Consider the following 21,228-nt stretch of genomic DNA (forward strand, 5'->3'; position numbering starts at 1 on the left):
TCAATATATACATATGTTTGTTTAACTCATTGGTCACATGATTGAACTCAGTCTTCCACAGAGGTCAGAGAAAGTTCAGAGTTCCAACCCTCTGATCATATACTTGGTCTTTCTTTTGACCTGTATTCATTCTGAAGCTGTTTTTAGGGTTCCATCATGAGTCATCTTATTAGCACAAGGACATTCTTGTTGACTGGAAAATTGTAAGGATTTTTGAAGCTCCACACCAGGAACCAAAGCAAAGAACAGATGTATTCTTTTTTTTTTTTTTCTTTAATGGTACTAGAGATTTAACCCAGGGGCACTGTACCTCTGTGCTATATCCCCAGGCCTATTTTTTAATTTTATTTTGAGCCAGGATCTCACTAATTTTCTGAGGTTGGCCTCAAACTTTCCATTCTCCTGCCTTAGCCTCCCTCGTTATTGGGGTACCATGCCCAATCAGATGTTTTTTTTTTTTATACTGGCCAAATATTACTTCATCTTGCTGACTATCTTGAAAGTAATAATATCTAATCGGCAGGCTTGTCACAAAGGTTAAGTGATGTTGATAATGTATCTGCTATATTGATGGATAGCAGGAATATACAATAATTTTCACAGTGTTGAGCAGTTTTGATAATAAAAATGGAAATAGTCATTAAGTCCTAAAATCTCAGTCATCCTAGAAGAAAACTTAAGGATCTCTCACATTTGTACTGAATTACATCCTACTTTGTGGGTTTTTGTGGGTTCTCTCTTCACATTCCTCATTGTTTCCTTTGCTGTGCAAAAGCTATTTAATTGATGCCATTCTATTTATGAACTCTTGGCATTATTTCCTGAGCTTAAGGGATCCTATTTGAGAAAGTCATTGCCTATGTCTATATACTGGAGTCACTGTTGAGTTTTGTGAGTTCTTTATGTATTTTAGATATAAGTCCTATGTCAGATATGTGATTTGCAATATTTTGTCCTAATCTGTAGCTTTCATCCCCTTGACAGAAGAGATCCAGTTTTTGAGTTTTTCCTTTGATATATTATGCTTTTCATTTCATGTCCTAGAACTGTTCACCAAATCTTACGTCTCATTGGTTTTTCTCCAGTATTTTCTTCTACAAATTTTATGGGTTTATATCTTAATATTTAAATCTGTGGTGTACTTTAGTTGACTTATGTGAAGTTTAGATTAAGGTTTATTTTTTATTTTTATTTTTTTTAATTTTTAGATGTTGATAGACCTTTATTTTATTCATGTATTTTTATGTGGTGCTGAATCTCAAAAGCAGGGTCTCACACATGCCAGGCAAGTGCTCTACCACTGAGCCACCGCCTCAAGCCCAAGGTTTATTTTTTGACCTTTGATTATTCTACTATTCCATCATCGTGTGTTTAAAAAAACTATCCTTCCTTCAATGTATTATTTTTATACCTTTGTCAAAAAACACTTGGCATATACCAGCAATGAATAATTGAAATTCAAGGTATAATATCATTTGCATTAGCAGGAGTGGGAAGGAAGGATAGAGAAGGAGGAAAATAGAAAGGCTCAGGTATATATCTAACAAAATATATGCCCATCTATGTGAGGAAATTATAAAACTGATTAAAGAAATCAGAGAAGAGCTAAATAAATAAGATACTCAGTGTTCTTGGATGTGAAGATTCAATAATGTCAAGATATCAGAGCTTTCCAACTTAATCTGTAGATTCAAAACAGTCCTAACCAAATTTCTAGCAAGTTATCTTGTGGAATTGACAAACATTCTAAAGTTTATGTGGAAAGGCAAAAGGATAACACATAATTTAGGAAGTACGAAGTTGGAATATTGAGGTTGCCCAACTTAAAGACTTAGTATATAAGGTACTGTAATCAAGACAGTGTAGAAAAATAGATAAATAAAGAAAAGAGTAGAGACCAGATGTAGACCCACATAAATATAGTCAACTGGTCTTTGGCAAAGGATCATAGGCAGTTCAGTGGAGAAAGGATAGTCTTTTCAATAAATGATGCTGGAGCAACTGCATACCCATATGCAAAAGAAAAGTAATAATCTAGACATAGACCTACACCTTTCACAAAATTAACTCCAAATGAATCACAAATCTAAGTATACAGTGAGAAACAATAAAGCTCTTAGAAGGTAACAGGGGATAATTTAAGTGACATAGGGTTTGTTGGTAACTTTTTAGATACAACACCAGAAATGCAGTCCATGAATGAAAATATTGATATATTGGACTTCCTACAGTTAGTAACTTATGCTTTGCAAAAGGCATGATTAGGAGAATAAAAAGAGAAGCCACCAACAGTGATGCAATATTTGCAAAACATATCTATAAAAGTCAAAATATACAAAGAGCTCTAAAACAATGCAGCTTAAAAATGGGTCAAATAACCTCACCCAAGAAGATGGATTGTAAATAAGTTTATGCTAATGATCAATATCATATATCATTAGGGGATTGCAAAATAAGACAAGAAATAGCATTACATAACTACTAGAATGGCTCAATTCCAAAATACAGTTAACTCAAACTGCAAGGATATGGAGCAACAGGAACTTCCCTTTCATTGCTGGAGAAACAAAATGTTTCAACCATTTGGAAGACAGTATGTCAGATTTTTTAAACAAAACTAAAAAAATTTTATCATATAATAATCTCCAACTAAAATTGTGTATTTTTCAATTCTTTTTACATTTCTGTCAGTTTTGCTTCACACATTTTCTGTTCTGTTGTGCATGCCTGTTTAGAATTGTTGTCTTCTTGGTGAATTGATATTATTAATATCTCTTTCTGTTCCTGAATGTCTTCATTCCATTGAAGTACATTTTATTGCCTGCTAATATAACCACACCTGCTTTCTTTTGATAAGTGTTTACATGGCTTATCTTTTTTCATTCTTTTGCTTTCAATCTACACTTACATCATTATATAGAATTGATTTTCTTTGTAAATAAGCATATTGTTTGGTCTTTTTTCTAATCCACTGTATCAGCTTCTCTCTTTTAACTGGTGTGTTTAGACCAATACATTTATTGTGCATTTGATATTTTAGGGTTTTAGATTGTCATTTTGTTTTCTGTTCAGTTTTTCATCCTCGTTTTTCTTCTATCTGCTTTAGTGTGGATTACTGGAACAGTTTTACAATATTATTTTGATGTGTCCATGTGTTTAAGTTTATCTCTGTATAGCTTTTCTGTGGATGCAGCAGATATTATACCATATGTACATGTTTTACTTTTATGTATTTAAAAATATTTGAAAAGTGTTTTATAAAGTTAACTGTTTTAGAAGAAGTTTTTTAAAAAAAGATGGTGAATTAGAAGAAATACAATCCAAGGAAGAATTGGTGTGGGCTTGTTGGAAGAAGTAAGAAATGGTGCTGGCCTTACTCCGGTAATCCCAGCAACTTGGGAGGCTGAGGCAGGGGGATCACAAGTTCAAGGCCAGCCTCGAAACTTACTGAGGCCCTAAGCAATTTAGCAAGACCTGGTCTCAGAACTGAAAATAAAAAGGGATGGAGATGTAGCTCAGTGGTAAAAGCCCTGGGTTCAATCCCCAGTCTCCCCCCAAAAATGTAAGAAGTGGTAAAATTGGATATAGTTTGAAGGCTAAACTAATAATAGTTGGTGAAATTAGATGTGAGATGTGGAAAGGAAGTTAGATTTTTGGCCAAAAAAACGGTAAAAAGTTTTGTCACTGAGAGAGGAAAGATTTGACAAAAAATAAGTTTATTTTCAGCTACAAAAATAACTTCAAGGAACTGGAGTTGTGACTCAGTGGTACAGCACTTTTTATTCAATTTTCTTTGCAAGTCCATACTTAAAACTCGTCAATGGTGAGAACAAGGCTCTTAGAGCACCTACTGAATGCTAGGTGCTCTGTTAAGTTCTTTACCGTGTTTAATCTCACAGTAATTCTGCAAGAAAAGTACATGTAAACATATATGGCTGTTTCAGAAATTAAGAAATTAAGGATTAAATAATTTGCCAAGGGTACTGATAAGTGGTAGAGCAGAGATTTGAATTTCAGTCTGACTCCAAATAATTGTAATTATCTTATGAGCTCTTCTGTACAAACCACTACAATAAGTAAGTTCCCATGTTATATCATTTAATCCTCACAGAAAAATTCTGAAATAGGTTCTAATTTACTTTGACCCCTGGGAAATTAAATAACTTGGCATTATCAGATGGCCCCAGGAATCTACTGAATTGTACTTGTTCTAAGGCACATGTTCATTTCCTTTATATTTTGTACCATAGTCTTCTTCACATAATGGAATTTGTTATGTCTCCACTTGTGAACAGTGTCTTTTTTTTTTGCCTGGGTTCTATAAATTGACAAGCTCCATAAGAGAGTGGGCAGAATCAAGTCTCCGTGGATGTAGATCTGATTAGTAAATGGTATGAAAAAGAGAAACCCATAGAGGGAGACAACAGTTTAAAAATAAGAGCATGAAAAACTTATCACAAAAACTGTAGTTTTTCATCCCCTGCCCTGAGGCAACCACTACCAATTCCTGAGCTATTTTGCCCTGTATCTCCTCTACATTTTCAAATATTCATACTGCTATTTCTTATCAGTTTTAGATACTGCCCACTAACTTCCTTTTAAGGAAGATGAAGATTTGGTATCTCACATGCACCCTATCTCCACACTCACCCCCTCTCCCACCCCCACCGTATCACCCATATCATCTGTCCTCTTCTCCATCCTCCCCAGTATTATAATATAGTTTTATCAGAACTTTTCATTAAACCACTAGTCAAGTGTTCACATTACTATGACTGTAAATATTTCTCTCTGGAGACCCAAGCACGACACCCACTGGTTAGATTTCCTTTTTCTAACTTTTTAGGCTTGAATTCAAGAACCTTTTTTAAAAAATCTTTTGCTTTGTTTTCCATGTTCATGTTCTCATATATGCTATATAACAGTCAATATTGTTTATCCAGATGATGTATCCATTCCATTTGGTTGGTTAGTTGGTATTTCTCTCTCTCCCTCTCTTATTCTCACTCTTTCTTTCTCCCCCTCCCTCCTTCCCTTTCTCCCTCTGTTCTTCATCCTTCTAGTTGAGCCCAGGTACATTCTACCACTGAGTTAATCCCCAACCTTTTTTATTTTTTATTTTTTCCCACTTTTTAAAAATTGATGCATTATAGTTGTACATACTGATTGGATTTTTTTGTTACATGCTCACAATACACAACATAATTTACTTATTTTTTTTGAGACAGGATCTTATCAGCTTGCCCAGGCTGGCCTCAGACTTTTGAGCCTCTGTAGTAACCTGTCAATTAGCTGAGAGTACTTCTAACCCAGCTGTTGATTGTTTCTTGAGACCTTCCTTCTGACGCTTTCCAGCCTACTCCGATCTAGATTGCTTGGTCTAGGCCTGTGCTGTAAACAGTTCTTATTTCAGGGCTTTCCTGTACTGTTTTTCCTCTTGTTACTAATCTTATCTTCCTCTCCCCTGACATGTACTACCTTATTTTGCTCAAGCTTATTTTTTTTAATAGCTTTTCTAAGAAAGATCACATGGGGGGTGGTAGTTTGTTTTTGTGGGTTTTTGCTTATTTGATTTTTTTTTTTTTTTTTTTAGTTCTTCTGTAATTGAAAATGCCTTTAATTCCACAATCACTTTGATTGGGAGCCTGGGTAGCTCTAGAATTTTGAGTTGAAAATTAGTTTTTTTCATAATTTGCAGACATTGCATTTTTCTTTTAAAAGTTCTGTGTCATTCTGATCCTTTGTATTTCATTTGTGTGCTTAGCTTAGAATCTTCTCCCCCATTTTCCACCTTCTCTTTGTCATTTTTCCCCCTAGTTTTTCAGCTATTACTGTTTTGAAAGTAGTGTCCACTGTTCCATCTCCGATTGTTCTGAACCCTCTTCTCATGTGTAGTATACTAAAGTCCATACCCTGTCTGCAATTAAACCAGCTTCCTGTACTTAGCCAGAGAAGGTACTGCTCCTCCTTGTACACATCACTGCTAGGCCACAGACACCCTAGTTTGAGTCTATCCTGCACACATCTTTGCATTCCCTTCTTCAAATACCAGCCCCTGTAGAAAATAGAGAGGCTGTTTATTTCCGTATAGTAAGATATTTACACATTTAAGGTCCAAGTTAAATAGACTATCCCTCACTTCTAGTCTGACTGGTCTTGAATCACGGTTGAATGCTTCTTGGAGGCAGTTGGAACAATGACTTCATGCTGTGGTCAGGCCTGTACACCTTGCCCTTTGACAGAGCACTATCCTTTTAAAATTAACTTGGGCTCTGGCATCATTTCTGCTGATTTGTACGTATGCTGGTATGTAGTAGACTCATAATTGTTTAATCAATCATAAGAAGAGACTAATTCTGTTTTATGAAGATTGTCTGATATTATGATAATACTCTTGATACATGGTCTCATTAGTTTGAGGATCTTTTTTTAAAACCATTTAATTGAAATATATTATCAAAATTTATACATTTTTTATATTAAAGAGTAAAGTGAAATTTCTGCCTAAATTCTTTTTATCCTGTTGTGGTATATATGAATTTTCAAATATTATCTGAATAAAGTTTCCATCCTTGATGAAGTTTTTAAAAATTTACCCATTTTAGGCCTACATTTTAATGATTTTTAATACATTTGCAGAGTTGTACAACCATCACAATTTAGTTTTAGAATATTTCCATTCCTTAAAAAGCATTCATTTACTTGTTAGCACTCATTCTTTTTACCTCATCTCCAATTCTAGGTAACCACTAACTTATTGTATCTATAAATTTGCCTGTTCTGTATATTTTATGTAAATGAAATCATATAGTGTGGGCTTTTGTTTCTGTTCTCTTACTTAACATGATTCTCAGGGTTCATCCATGCTATGGAATATCTCACTCAGTATGTCATTCCTCTTCATTGCCAATGATATTCCATTTTATAGCTATACCAGTTTTTTAATTTACCAGTTGATGGACATTATGAATAAAACTACTCTGAGCATTCATGTGCAAGTTTTTGTGTGGACATATGGTTTAATTTCTCTTGGGGATATATACCTAGGAGTGGGAATGCAAAGGGATGCTGAAACCACAATGTTTGATAACTTCTACACTATAGACACAGAAGACCACTAGGCAGGTTTGTTGTGATGTACTAGTTGGATATCAAAAATGTTTTGCTGTGTGTGTGTGTGTGTGTGTATGTATATAATAATATATAATGTATATTATATATATATTTACATATTATAACTTATTTTCAAATGGTACATCTTGCCATCCCAAGAGAAAGTTCAACAGCGGTTGAATATTCATAAAACTATTGAATAAGGATATACTTTCCATTAGGTGGTTAAACAGTAAAACTAACAGCTATAAAGAGGACTAATTGTGCCTCTTTGTGGAAGAGAAAATTATTGATTAAGTTGCAGTGTATTTATTAGAAACATGAACTTCATTATTTCTAGTTAGGCTTGTGTGTGAACAGTGGTCTTACCATTGTGTGCTATAAGAGCTGTCAATTTCATGCTCGAATTAACTGTTGAAAATGATTTAGCTAAAAACTGGATTCTGTAGAGAAGTCAGGGATGTTCCTAAGGAGCCTCCTGTCAGGCACGGTGTGAGGCTTGTGGTGCTGCTGGCACCAAGAGTGCAGGCACCAGGGAAGGAGGGAGACTTCCTCTGGGGAGACTCAGGAAAGGAAGGCAGTGTGCTTTGAGAATTGCAATAGATGTGAATGGGGGAGGGGGTGGAATTTCAGAGGACGACGCACAGAGAGCAGAGAGGGAAGCATGAAGCATCTGAATTTTTTAGGGAACAGTAGGAGATCTGGTAACTAGTGTTTTGGGGGCTGGGAGAATGTGGGAGAAATCAAATAGAAAGGAAGTTGGAGAGGTCCTGAGGGCTTTGCTGCCATGGTGAGAAATGTAGCCTCCATTCTGTAGGAGGGAGCAGGAGTGAGAGAATGGACTTGTATGTTAGGCAGATAACCCTGGCAGCCTTGAAAGGGGGCCCAGGGAGGGGATGTTTACAATCTGGACCAGTAGAAGGACTTACATTTTCTTGAACTTATGGTTGAGGTAATCAGAGGCAGACTTGATGGAACCTGTACCTATTTAGAGAGAAGGGAAAAACTTGTCTGGTGTTTTGGGGTGGCACTGGGGGTTCATATGTGAGACTGGGAATCTTGGAGAAAGAGCAGGTTTGGAGCTAGAAGGTGGGGTGGACTTTTCAGTTTCTTTTAAAAACGGTTCTATTTCATTTAAGACTTATTCTCCCTTCTCCAGATATCATCGACCCTGCCATTCTGCGCCCAGGTCGGCTGGACAAAACACTCTTTGTGGGTTTGCCACCCCCGGCAGACCGTCTTGCCATCTTAAAAACTATCACCAAAGTGAGTAAAGAAAATGGCATATTCTTTTAGTTCTCTCAATAACTACAGTTACAACAGGTACTAATTCAGGATGACTGAATACTTTCTTTACTCTAGCTTTAAATATTTGTCCAGTCTAGATCTCCCAAAAAGGAAGGTGAACTATTTTTGGTCATTGAAAATCCTCTTCATTTTTGTTTTTATTTGCTTAAGATGAAGGTAATTTAAATAAATTAGAAAACTGAGAAAGCAGAAGGATATATTTGGAGGTTAATGTTCAATTAATATATTAGACATATCACTGAAATGACATTTTCTATTCCTTTAGATGTTTGATTGTTGCTTTTAGAAGAATTAACATTAGCTTATGTTTGAAATGGAATAGAAATATTTGGAGCTGAAAAGTACATAGATGTAGGCCCAACATAAACATCCAGAGAAAAATTGTTTCGATAACACCATGTTGAATTCTGTCCTCCACATTCATGTATTTCAGCGTTTAAAAAAATATATTACACGAAATAGTGGGTTCATTTATAATAACCACATATAACATAGTTTGCTCCATTTCAACCCCCCAATTCTTCCCCTTTTCCTCCCTTCATCCCTCACCCAGATCCCCTTCCTCTACTCTACTGGTCTTCCTTCTATGTATTTATCATTTTATTAATTTGTGTATTATAGCTGTATGTAAAAGCTAAATTCATTGTAACTTATTCACACGTGCACATAGCATAATTTAATTTCATTCCACAGTTCCTTCCCTTTCCCATCCTTCCTCTGTCCCCCTCAGTCCCCTTCCTCTTTTCCGTGCTCCCATTTGCACGAGGCTCTCGCATTTCTAAAATGCTTATTTCTCTCCAGTTTCTGCATATGAGAGAAAACTTTTGACTCCTGGCTTTTCAAATCTGGCTTATTTCACTTAGCAAAATGTGCTCCATCAATTCTACCCATTCACCAGCAAATTATTTCCTTCTTTATTGCTGAGTAAATACCATAGTTTGTTCATCTACTCATCTGTTGACGGGCTCCTACACTTGTTCCTTATCTTGACTGTTGTGAAGTGTGCTGCTGTAAACATTGCTCTGCATGTATCCCTATAGTCTGCTGATTTTAGTTCTTTTGGATAAATACCAAGAAGTGGGATAGCTGGGTCACAAGGTGGTTCCATTCCTAGTATTTTGAGAAGTCTCTATTCTGGTTCCCAAAGCAGTTGTACTAATTTGCAAATGCACCAACAATGAATGAGAGTACACTTTCCCCACATCCTCAACTTTTCCTTCAGAATTATAGGTTATCAATGACTTATTTGTACCCTATATTCTCAGTGATCTGCAAATTAAATAATATGCATATATACTCACAATATTTTTAGCAAAATATAATATTTTTCAGTAAGTTGGGGAGCAGTATCTTCCCAAAGCAGATACATTTTTCTCTGGACAATATTTATAAGGATTATTTTAATCATAAACTACAGTGACTTGACTTTTGTCCTACATCTAAAATAAACACACCTAGTAACAAACTGTTGCTCTCTATGTATTCCAACTTTTAAGATGCCTATATAGAGCTGGGCACAGTAGCACACGCCTGTAATCCCAGTGGTTTGGGAGGCTGAGGCAGGTGGACTGCAAGTTCAAAGCCAGCCTCAGCAAAAAGTGAGGCTCTAAGCAACTGAGTGAGATCCTGTCTCTAAATAAAATACAAAATAGGACTGGGGATGTGACTCAGTGGTTGAGTGCTCCTGAGATCAATCCCCAGTCTTCCCCATGCGCCCCCTGCCCCCTAAAAAGAAAAATGCCTATACAAAATTGATTTTTTTTTAAGAAAACACTAATAAGAGTTGGATGCAAAATACAAAGGAGAAAGTAAGTCACCCCAGATTGTACTATGTAAATAATATATATTGACATTTAGTGCAGACATCATTGCAAACCTCTCCATGCAGCAGGGTCGGTGAATGATTGAATGAATGAAAATGAGGGGGAATAAACATAATATGTTATTTTTTAAAAATTAATTTTGTTTGAGAAGTAAAAGAACAAATTGAAAGAGATTAATTCTTAAATATTTCTTTATTATAATAGGTTTTCTTTCCTAACATTGCTCTGAGAGTTAAAAAAAAATTAGAAAACTGAGAAAGCAGATGAAGTTATTATTTTTAAGTATATATTTCAGACAAATTAGTTCAGTTAACAAGATAATCAACCACGATTATGTCCATCAGTCATAATCATAGCTTAATATTTAAATAGATCTAGTACTCGGAACAGTAATTTCACCACAATTGTTTCTAGTTAATTTTGAATCATCTTTTGTTTGTATTTCCTCATTAGCCTTATTCTTTTATTCTGTTTATTAAGTGTATTTTTCTTGAATGCTTTCCATGATCAAATACATCTGTCTGTTGTCTTTATAGCTGGATAAAAGTTTAGCTGGAAATAATTCTTGTTTGGTCACAGTTTTCACTATTGTCTTCATAAGTATTGCAATGTGATTTTTGGATCCTGAATGTGTTTGTAAAGATGTCTGAGTCCAGTGATCTCACTCACCTGGCACCATGTCCCAGGGTTACACAGTACCATGAGAAATGATGTGACTTTGTAATTCCTCCTGATTCTGATGAAATTCCCTTTTTGGTGTGTCTGAGGACTTTAACATTCTCTACGGATATCTTCTCCTCAGGCTGTTTTCCTTCATAGTTGAGTATCAGTGGACATTCACAAGACTTTGTCACCTTACCCTCTTTCCTCACTGCTCCTTCCTGGCAATGGAGGTTTGATTATGAGTCACCCCTGATTTTTCTCTTTCCATTCCCCTCCATTTTCTTGTTTTCTTTTTCTTTTCTTTTTTTTTTTTTAATACTTTGTTTTAGTTGTAGGTAATACCTTTATTTTATTTTTATGTGGTACTGAGGATTGAACCCAGGGCCTCACACATGCTAGGCGAGCGACTAAGCCACAACCCCAGCCCACCCTCCATTTTCAACATTTGCAACATGTGGATTTTCCTCTTTCTTTCTTTGGTTGCTTTGAGTAAGTTTTTAAACTTTTAACTTTTTTTAGTATTTTCTTCAGATGTTGGCAAAGGAAGGTCATGATCCAACTTTCGTGGGTTGTCATAACCTGAAACTGCACTGGATAATGTTCATAACTATCTCCAAAAGAAGGGAGGACAGATGAGAAGAGAAGGCTGCTCAGCTTTGTGGGTTAAAAAGTTCCCACCAATGGAGGACAAAGGTGGAAGACAAGATGGTTCAACCAAAAACTGAAATTCAGCATGCCAGAACTAGCATAAGGGGCTCAAAAGGAAACTATTTAGAGTATTTAATTAACCGGACATTGGATAACTGTAGAGTTGAGGAAGAACAAGAAAGCAGGTAAATTCTCTTGATGAGCATTACCCAAGTGATGGTGTCTAACAGGAAGTTGGATTCATGGCTGGGAATTCAGAGGAGTCCTCTGGTTGGATTATGGTGTTGCCTGCCATTAGCATGTTGCTGGTGGTCAAAGCTGTGAAAATGTATTGCTTAGTTCAGTGTCAGGACAGTTTTACCACCACCCCACTCCACATCCCAGGGAACATTTTGAATTGTCTTTGAGATGTTTGTCACCAGGAAAGGGAGTGTTGCTACTGTCAAATATCCTACAGCAAACGGGAGAGCCAAACACACAACCCAAAGAATTATCTAGCCCAAAATGCCAGTATCCCAAGGGTAACAAAGCCTGCTTTACTTGTATATACTTATTTCTCTGTATCAAGCAAGTTTAGTGGCATTTTCTTTGCATTTCTTTGGCTCCATCATGAGGAACTCCAAAAATGAAATTTTGTTCGTTTTGGTTAATGTGTATTTAGATACATGTATATACAAGTAAGCACACACATATACACACACATGCAGTTTCTTCTATGAATTTCCCATAGTCATGGTGACAAATGAAAATGACACACTTGCATAAGGGATATCACCAGCTAAAGTGAATGAATAGAGTGCCATCCATTTTTAGATGAGAGGCCTGTGGTGTTCGGAGCCTTACAGATAAGGATCCAGTAGAATGATCATCTCATCATTTCAGAAACTGGTTTATTCTTGTAATGATACCCTCATCATGGAATAACTTTATACTTCCTTTTTTTAGAATTTCATCACCATTTCAAAAAATTATGAACCCTCATATCAAGGTTTGAATGCTTCCACATATCTGCTTCAAAAATAAAATGATAAAGGAAATAACGTAATAAAATATTTACCTAAAATCAGCACTCTTTTACTTAGTTGACAAGTGCTCACTAAAAACTAAGTCTATCCTTGGGCAGACCAAGAAACAAAAGACACAGTCCTTAGCAGTAAGAAACTTGCCTTCAGATGAAAAGGTCATATGAATGTTTATGAAACAACAACAGACATATTAATCCACTCCTGAGGAGGGGAAATAAAGTGACTGAATAGCCTCCCAATTTCAGTTCTATCATAGAAGTATAAAGAAAAAAGTCAAGAAGAAAGCACGCTGAAATATTCGTTGTGCTTGCTGTGGGAGTAGGATTATAGGTGTTTTTGGCTGTCAGTGCTGTCCAGCCAGTGAGCACCAGGAACATAGCTGAGCGTGTGAGTCCTGTTGTTAGAGAAGGAGAACGCACTCCAAGAGAACTGGGGGAGGAAGGCATTTGAGTAAGAGGGTGTTAAAAGGGACTGAAATGATTGGAGCTTGTGTTAGATTTGGGAAGGGTTTGATGTGGGGCCTTGCCCTCAAATGCTGTCAGAAAGCAAGTGTAATTCTGTGGTTTGGTGTCCTCTTAAATGTTACCTAGAAGGGAGAAAGACATGTGATTGGTAAAGAAACAGCCATTCTTTTGGCCAGGATGGGGGCATCGTTTGGTCATTTCTGTCTTGGACACTGTTCATGCTGTGTCCATTCTCGGACGTTACAGAGTGGCCTGTTATCTTGATCCATCAGCGTCATGCAGTGGCCTCATCTGAAGGCCACATTCTGAGGGATCGTGTCTGTTCAGCAGCAGAATGCCCCAGCCTCCCTGTGGGGGCCCACCTGATCATCTCAGGCCACTTGTTGGATGTCAGGGGCTGCTTTTCTCTTTCTCGACTGCTTTGTGTGTCCAGGTTTTCTATTCTGGAGGATGTATGTGCATATTCTGTTTGCTTGCAAGAAGAATCATCTGTCATAAATGTGTAGGTTAGACAGGAGCTGAGAATTAGATAGAAAAAGACTACAGCCTCCAAGTACAGAGTTGTACATATGGAAGGAAGGAAAAGCCCAAAAGAGACATTTTCATGGAAAATCAATTTGACATTGAAAGCAACTTCTGTAACATTGTGGCTTAGGCCCTTCTCAGTCTCAGCATATGTGTGTGCTAAACACAGGTGGGTTTGGAGGAATTTTTCTCTTCTGCTTTAGAGTATTATTTTTGTTTACATCCTGGTTGTGCCCTGTTCTCAGCCTTGGAAACTTGCTGAACAGAACTGCTCAGGAGGAGCAGTACCCACATCCAGCTGTCCTTTCTGCCCTGCTGGTCCCCATCCTCTGATGTCTCTGAGGAGAATGATATACTGCAGCTTCACATTCCCATCTTCCTGTCTCTCTCCAAAGGTCCTGATTGCTTTTATTTGAAGAATGTGTTGATGGCTAAAGCAGGGCACAAGTAGAGGAAGAAAAATATCTCATTCCAGAGGGATAGTCCATAAGTCAGATTTCTGTCCACATATATCTCTGTAAATCAATAGAAAGTGAGATAGATTGGCTTTTCATGGGCCGAGTATGTAGCTTAGTGATAGCACACTAACTAGCCTTGTATGTGCAAGGTCCCGGGTTTAATCACCAACATCACAAAATAAATAAATGTGTATATGTGCATGTTTGTATGTGTAAGAGTGAAAGAGCTACCTACTTTTTAAAAACATCTTTCAGTGCTTAATCTATTTCACAGTTCCCAATTTTTTACTTTAATTTTCTAGGCTGTCGTATACAGTTTTCCCTGTCTGTTAATATCTGAGAGAATGGACAAAAATTCTGTAGTCTTGTTCTTAAAAGTATGATATGATTTGTTGATTGGACCAACTTCTTGGTATCTTTTGGTATCAGAGTTTCTTTAAGAAGGATGAGGATGACATTCTAGTCTTTTTAAATATTTTATGGTGATGATTTGGGGTTCTTTTTTCACATAAGATTTATATTAGACATACAGTAAGGGAAAGTTTGAACATATTTTTCAGTGGCCAGTGTTAAAAATAAAGATTATTCATAAAAATAAGAATCACTTTTTTCCTCTAAAAGGGAATTAAAGAATTATAAGAATTTACACCTATTGCCATAGCTTCAAAGATTCCATCAGAGAAGTAAATTATGTGGGTGTTTTAAAAATTCTTAAAGAAGACCATACACATATACCCAATTTTACCTCAAGTGCAAAAGAATATGTTCAAGGTAATTCAACTTTCTTTTCTTCCTAATTCCCAGCCATGTTAGGCCATGATATGTTCAACAGGAGGCCTATTGCTAAAATCCACCTTGGACAAGTAGATTTTTCCACAACTTTTATTTCTTTCTTGTAAGTGTCATTAAAACTTGTCCTTATTTCAGAAAACCACAAAGATTATTTGATGTCTGCAAATAGTTTGAGAGAAGGCATACAGGCTTTAAAGTCATGATAAAAATGCCACTAAAAAGCCAGTATTCACAAAATCATGTATTTTTAACATTTTCCTGTTGGAGGTAACAGCATTCTTTTATAGTTCCAGCACCTCTGGAAGTTGAGGAAGGAGTATTCCTTGAGCCAAGGAATTCAAGGCCAGCTTATGTCGAGACCCTGTCTCAATAAATAGAAAAAACTCTAACATTTCATAAGACTAAAACATAATATTAACATTTCACCTAAACATTATCTATTAAATTCTTATGACTGGTAATAGTATCTTATTAAATATTTGATATAATAGTAACTAACATTTACTATGCTAGTAACTCTTCTCTTGGTACTATTTTTATTCTAAACATAAGAATATTCTTACACTTGGAATCTACCCTTTGAAGTATTTAAATACTTAAATATTTTACTGGTAGGCAAATTGTCACCAAAAAACAGGATACAAAGTCATGTTTTATGTGTATGTTCAAAGACTATGAAGAAATTGTAGAATTACTATTACTGTGTTGTGGAGTTGTGACCGGTTCATTTATCCTTCTTCAGTTTTTCACAATCAGCTATGTAAATAAAATTAATCACCAATTCCAGACTCTCTGTAACTAAGAGTATATTTGTGTGACTAAATTAAATTTATAAAAATAGTAGTATACCTTTAATTACTTTTTGTACATGTGTTTCCATAACACAGTGCTTCATTCAGAATTAGAGAAAGTATTAGTGGAAATTAGCTATAATTCCTTTTCTCTAAATTGTGGTACAATATACACAAAATTCACTGTTTTTTACTGTGGTTCTGTGGCATTAAGCACATCCACGCGGCTGTGCAACCTTATCACCATCCATGGACTTTCCCATTCTCCCAAAGTGAAACTCTACTTCTTATGGCAACCCCTGGCAACCAGCATTCTACTTTGTTTTTCTGAATTTGCCTACTCTGAGTAGCTCATAGAAGTACCTTTATGAAGAGGTAATGCAATAAGTAGGAAAACAAACTTAGTTACATATGATTCTGAGTATTTTATAGCCTAGTGCCATTTCAGTAAATGATTCTACACATATTTTATTTTATACTTTTTTAATATGCCATTAAAAAACATGATTCATCAGCCTTATTTATACAAATGGGATAATAATGTTACTCTGGAAGCTTTTGGAGGTATCCTATATAGACCACACCTCATGGTTCCAGAAAAAGGCAACTTGTTACTTTCTTTTTTATGTGAAAATATTTTTCAAATTATTTATTTTTTGAAGAATTACTTTGCTAAGCTTAAGAAAAACTTGTGTGTCTCTAGGGGCTGGGAAGATAGCTCAGTCGGTAGAGTGCTTGCCTTGCAAGCACAAGGCCCTGGGTTCAATCTCCAGCACCACGCAAAAAAAAAAAAAAAAAAGAAAACTTGTGTGTCTCTAAATAGGTAATAGTTGGTTTTCTAAAAAAATTCATAACCCATCTCATTTAGTTATTATGACTCATTATGTATTGAGCTTTCTTTCATAAAATATTTTACTTAAACAAAGGAGACCCTAAGTATTGAAAACTTATAACAGTTCTCAACATGCAGATGGCAGAAAAATTCCTCCTGAGTTCTCATGGAGAGCCCAAAAACATGTGGTGACCAATGTCTTCAACAGAATCCCTGAAGTAAATACAGAAGCCTCTCAGATTGAGCCAGAATGAGCCAGATCATTCTCTTATGTAAGTTGTGAGGATGTGACTCAAAGCTAGTTCATTTAGATATTGGGAAGAATAAATTCATTGTCCTCAGGTAATCCCTGGTGAATCTATTTCTTATGATTGGACTTTTGATTAAACAAGGCAGTAGATAGTTTGGGGTAAAAATCTCCAACAGCACATGGGGTATACATTGGGAAGAACCGTGTGCTATGTGATAGCCAAGGTAAGGCTGAGAGGTTCTATGAACATTAAACCCCTCATAATAGTTCATGCCTTCCTTGGTAGCACTCACCCCCTTACCCCACACCTCCAAAAGTGGTGGCTAGAGATGCTCAATAAGATGTGTTCCAGCAGGAGCTTTTTAACTCAGTAACTGCTTGGACAGTCCCAGTTCTTCTCCATTGCAGTACCCCTGTGATATGTTACCATCACTATTTAAACCAGTTCCCCCCTCCCTTCCCAAATAGATCATGAAATTATGTATACTCAATTAGAGATAAGGTAGTATCTCCTTCAGTGATCAAAACATTTTAAAAGGGCTGGGGATACAGCTCAGTAGGTAGAGTGCTTGCATTGCAAGGCCCTGGGTTTAATCCCCAGCACCGCAAAAAAGAAAAAAAATATTAATAGAGATTAAAGAATTTTCCAAGGATACATTCAGTTGCAAATTTGAACTTTGGAACTCGAGTTTCTGTTGCCAGGTCCAATGTTATTTCTGCATTTTTTGTCTTCTTTATTGAGCCACAATGGACATATGGAAAAGTGAACATGTCATCAAGTGTTCAGCTCCATGAATTGATACCAAAAAAGCCTCCATATCGATAAAAAATATACCCTTCAGGTTCATGGAGGGAGACAGTAGAATGGTAGTTACCAAGGGCCACGGACAGGGGCCAGAGCGGGAGGCATGGTGAACTAATGTCTAATGGAGGCAAAGTTTCATTCTGGGAAGACAAGAAAAACTTCCCAAAAATCTCTGGAGAATGTTGATAGTTACCCACCAACGTGGATGTACTAATACAAGAATCTTCATGGTTTATCAGATCACAGCAGCTAACAGAGGTGTGGATTTTGCAGGTCTTGAATAGGCCCGTCTGGTGGGGGGTCCTGAGAGGCTGGTGTGTAAGTGGGCAGAGTGAATGGTGATTGTACAAGGTGAGGGCTCCAAACCTGGCCTCCTGGCTCTCTGACAGAATCCCACGCTGGGAGCACTCTGCAAGGCTGATATTTCACACTAAGATAATAACTTTCATGGCATGTTTATGCAGTTGGGTGTATGGGTCCTCTCATAATAGTTATTTTATGAGTTAATACATGCTACAAAGGAAAGACTGTGTACAGTACAGATGTTAGTTATGAATCAGAACAATAAACAAATACTGATGAGCATACATCTAGCTGCCATACGTTGTAAGTCTTTTACAACTGTTTTGTTTGCTTATGTCCTATAAACTACAAAAAAAGTTTTTGAATGTGTACTCTTGTGTACTTGGTACTTTGCAAAGTGTTGAAATTCTGAGATGTTCTGATCCTTGTCACTTCAAGTACCTCTTGATATGAGCTGAATGGGAATTGGCTCCAAAGTCAGGGTTGTTTTTGATACAGGATCAAAGAGAGAACATATTGGGCATGAAGACCTTGGGGCTTTCAGCGCAGAGCAGGTGGGTTAGTGCTCATTCCCACTTGCCTGGGTTCAGTATTATTCCCTCATCACATCCAACCTCGGATCAGAAATCAGCACTGCTCCAGTGACTGCCTTGTTTAATCAGGGAACAGAAGTGCTTCTTTGGGCTGAGGCTGTGGCTCAGTGTTAGAGCACATGCTTAGCATGTGTGAGGCACTGGGTTCGATTCTCAGCGCCACATATAAATAAATGAGTAAAAGAAAGATCTATCAACATCTAAAAAAAAAATTTAAAAAATAAAAGAAGTGCCTCTTCACCTGTGGAGAGGTTGAGCTGCTGGACTTTGTTCTTCTTGTTTGCTGGGACTGCACATGAATTCTTCAAACTTCATAACCACAAACGACTTGCCTCTAGCTTTCCCATGTTTGGAGTCTGCTCCTTACCTTCATTTCTCAAAAATGAAACTCTGTGGCACGCATAGCACTGGTTTGGAAGTAACAACTGGTTTGGGAGTTGATCCTCTTCCCTGAGTTCAGCAGCCACTCCTCTTCCATAAGAGCCTGTGATGTGGATGTGTAAGGGTCTTTAAAGTCCCACCAAAAGCTCATGTTTCTGTCTTCTTCAGAATGGCACCAAACCTCCCCTGGATGCAGATGTAAATTTGGAAGCAATTGCTGGTGACCTTCGCTGTGATTGCTACACGTAAGTGTTTAACTCTCTAGTCAGTAGAGTCTGTGGGGCTGTTTCTTCCTCTGCAGAAGGAGGGAATAATGCCCATCTCCCCGGTTGTTGGAAGGTTAGATGAGATGTCCTATGAGGTTCTAAGGTAGGACCTGGCTGGTCCTTGCTGCTTCTTCATAGAATTCCTGGGAACGGGGAGTTGGGTCAGATGTTGCTCTTGGCCCTCAAGGTTCCCTAACCACATTGCTGTCCCTCACACGTTGTGCTTTAAGAATCTTGGTGCAGATATCATACTCATGCTGGCTGCCACATTATCCAGGTGCCTTTGGAAGTGGCACAAAGTACAAATGCCACATTGTCCATGCTGCAGAACCACAGGAGGCATTTTGTCAGCACCCCTTCACACCCACACAGCCTGCAGTTCCAGCAGGAAATCTGACATCTCTGCCTCAGCTTTCATATCCTTGTGGTTGTTGTAGTTTTGAGGTTTTTCTTCCTCTTTCTTTTTTTCTTTTTTTTTTCTACCAGGGATGAACCCAGAGGGGTCACACTGAGCCACATCCTCAGCCCTATTGAGACAGACTCTTGCTAAGTTGTCTAGGGCCTCGCTAAGATGCTGGCTTTGAACTTGTGGTCCTCCTCCCTCAGCCTCCCAAGCTGTTGAGTTGCTGGTGTGTACCACTGCGCCTAGCTGATTTTCATATTTGTAAAATAAATTTGTTAGTTTTCCCAATTGGGGAACACAGGGAAGGAAGTGGAACACATGTTTTAACAGAGACATCACCCCCACCTGTTAGCCCGTTGATTATCCTTAATATGCTTGGTTTTAGGACATACCTCTAAGGCATGGCCAAGTACGTGGTGCTTTCCCAGCCATGTAAGGCAAGGTAGTTTATGTCTTCATCTTTGAAGGCTTCTGGGGTTTGTTATTCAGCAGTATAAATTTGTGTCTAATAGCATATCCACTGGTAGTGATTAATGTGCCCAGTTGTTGCTAGTTCTGATTGTGGAATTTCATGTAACCCTCTTTTATTCAAATATTTCCACTTGAGACCATGCTGATGATTTTTGATGAGTGTGATCAGGATATGTGGTTTAATCTCTACTTTTTTCATGTATGGTCATCTGGGACAGGGAATCTCAGTGTTTCTGCCAATCCAGCAATCCTAAGAGACATAATACATGGTGACCAGTAGTCATATCTCACAGAGTGAAAAACAATGATTCACAGCGAAGGGGAAATAGTGAGGGTGTCAGGCAGGGATTGTGTGGCACTTACAATTGGTCTTCCTCCACTGAAGTAGGATGCATCTAACCCTCTAATTACTGATCATACCTATAATCGTGTTTTACTACGCGATCTTGGTTCTTTGAGAGGAGAAAAGGTTTAAACAAGTAATGAATGATAAACACAGTTTTCATGGCCGAATTTACCCTGGAACAAGTCTTGTGGATTACATCAAATACAGTGTCAGGTTGTAAAGAGGCTGGTGTTCATATTGACAGTACACATTTTGGATTTTAGTGCCACCATCATCATTTTTTCTTTGTTGCTTATTTACTTCCTTGCTTGGTTTTATTGTTTGTTTTTGTTTTTGATACTGGAGATTAAACCCAGGGCCGCTTAACCACTGAGTTTGACTTTTAATTTACAATCCTCCAGCCTCAGCCTCTTGGCTCCTGTGATTGTAGACATACACCACCACACCTGGTGTTATAATAATTAATGTTTTTTTGTTTTTGTTTTGGTTTTTTGGTTTTTTTTGCAGTGCTGGTGATCAAACCCAGGGCCTTGTGCTTGCAAGGCGAGCACTCTACCAACTGAGCTATCTCCCCAGCCCTAATTAATGCTTTCTGAAAGACACTTTACCACTATTGCCTTTGGTTGTCTGCATTAGTTGACCAATGTAGATTTAACATTAAGAATAGGAATGAATACCTCAGGATATTATTCTCGAATAATGTTAAAACCTCACACTTAGCCAAGCAACACATTGTATGTGAATAGTAATTTAAACTTTGGTGGTCTTTAGTTTCATGTGTTCTGTGTATCATATAATAAATAAAGATCGTGTGTGGAAATGAGATTTTCAATTCTGAAATTTATACTCCTTCTCAAAGATTCTTTATAAATTGTTTTAATGCTATAATGGGCCATGGGCCATGGGCCATGATGCTTGCCTATAATCCCAGTGACTCAGGAATCTGATACAGGAGAATTGCAAGTGCC

The 21,228-nt window shown here is 37.3% G+C and overlaps 1 protein-coding gene across 4 annotated transcripts in view; it reads left to right on the plus strand.

The window, feature by feature from the left end:
• Nucleotides 1-21,228, plus strand: part of Nvl (nuclear VCP like) — a 141,283-nt gene that overhangs the window by 88,446 nt on the left and 31,609 nt on the right. For all 4 annotated transcript variants that reach the window (XR_007104441.1, XR_007104440.1, XM_047521430.1 and 1 more), the window contains 2 exons: nt 8,273-8,379; nt 18,943-19,019. Coding sequence is in view for 2 of the 4 variants with exons in the window: in XM_047521430.1 (XP_047377386.1) it covers nt 8,273-8,379; nt 18,943-19,019 (184 nt within the window). In the remaining 2 variants the exon portion in view is untranslated. The remainder of the gene's footprint in view (nt 1-8,272; nt 8,380-18,942; nt 19,020-21,228) is intronic.

The sequence above is a fragment of the Sciurus carolinensis genome, chromosome 12 (assembly GCF_902686445.1).
Source record: "Sciurus carolinensis chromosome 12, mSciCar1.2, whole genome shotgun sequence".
NCBI lineage: Eukaryota > Metazoa > Chordata > Mammalia > Rodentia > Sciuridae > Sciurus > Sciurus carolinensis.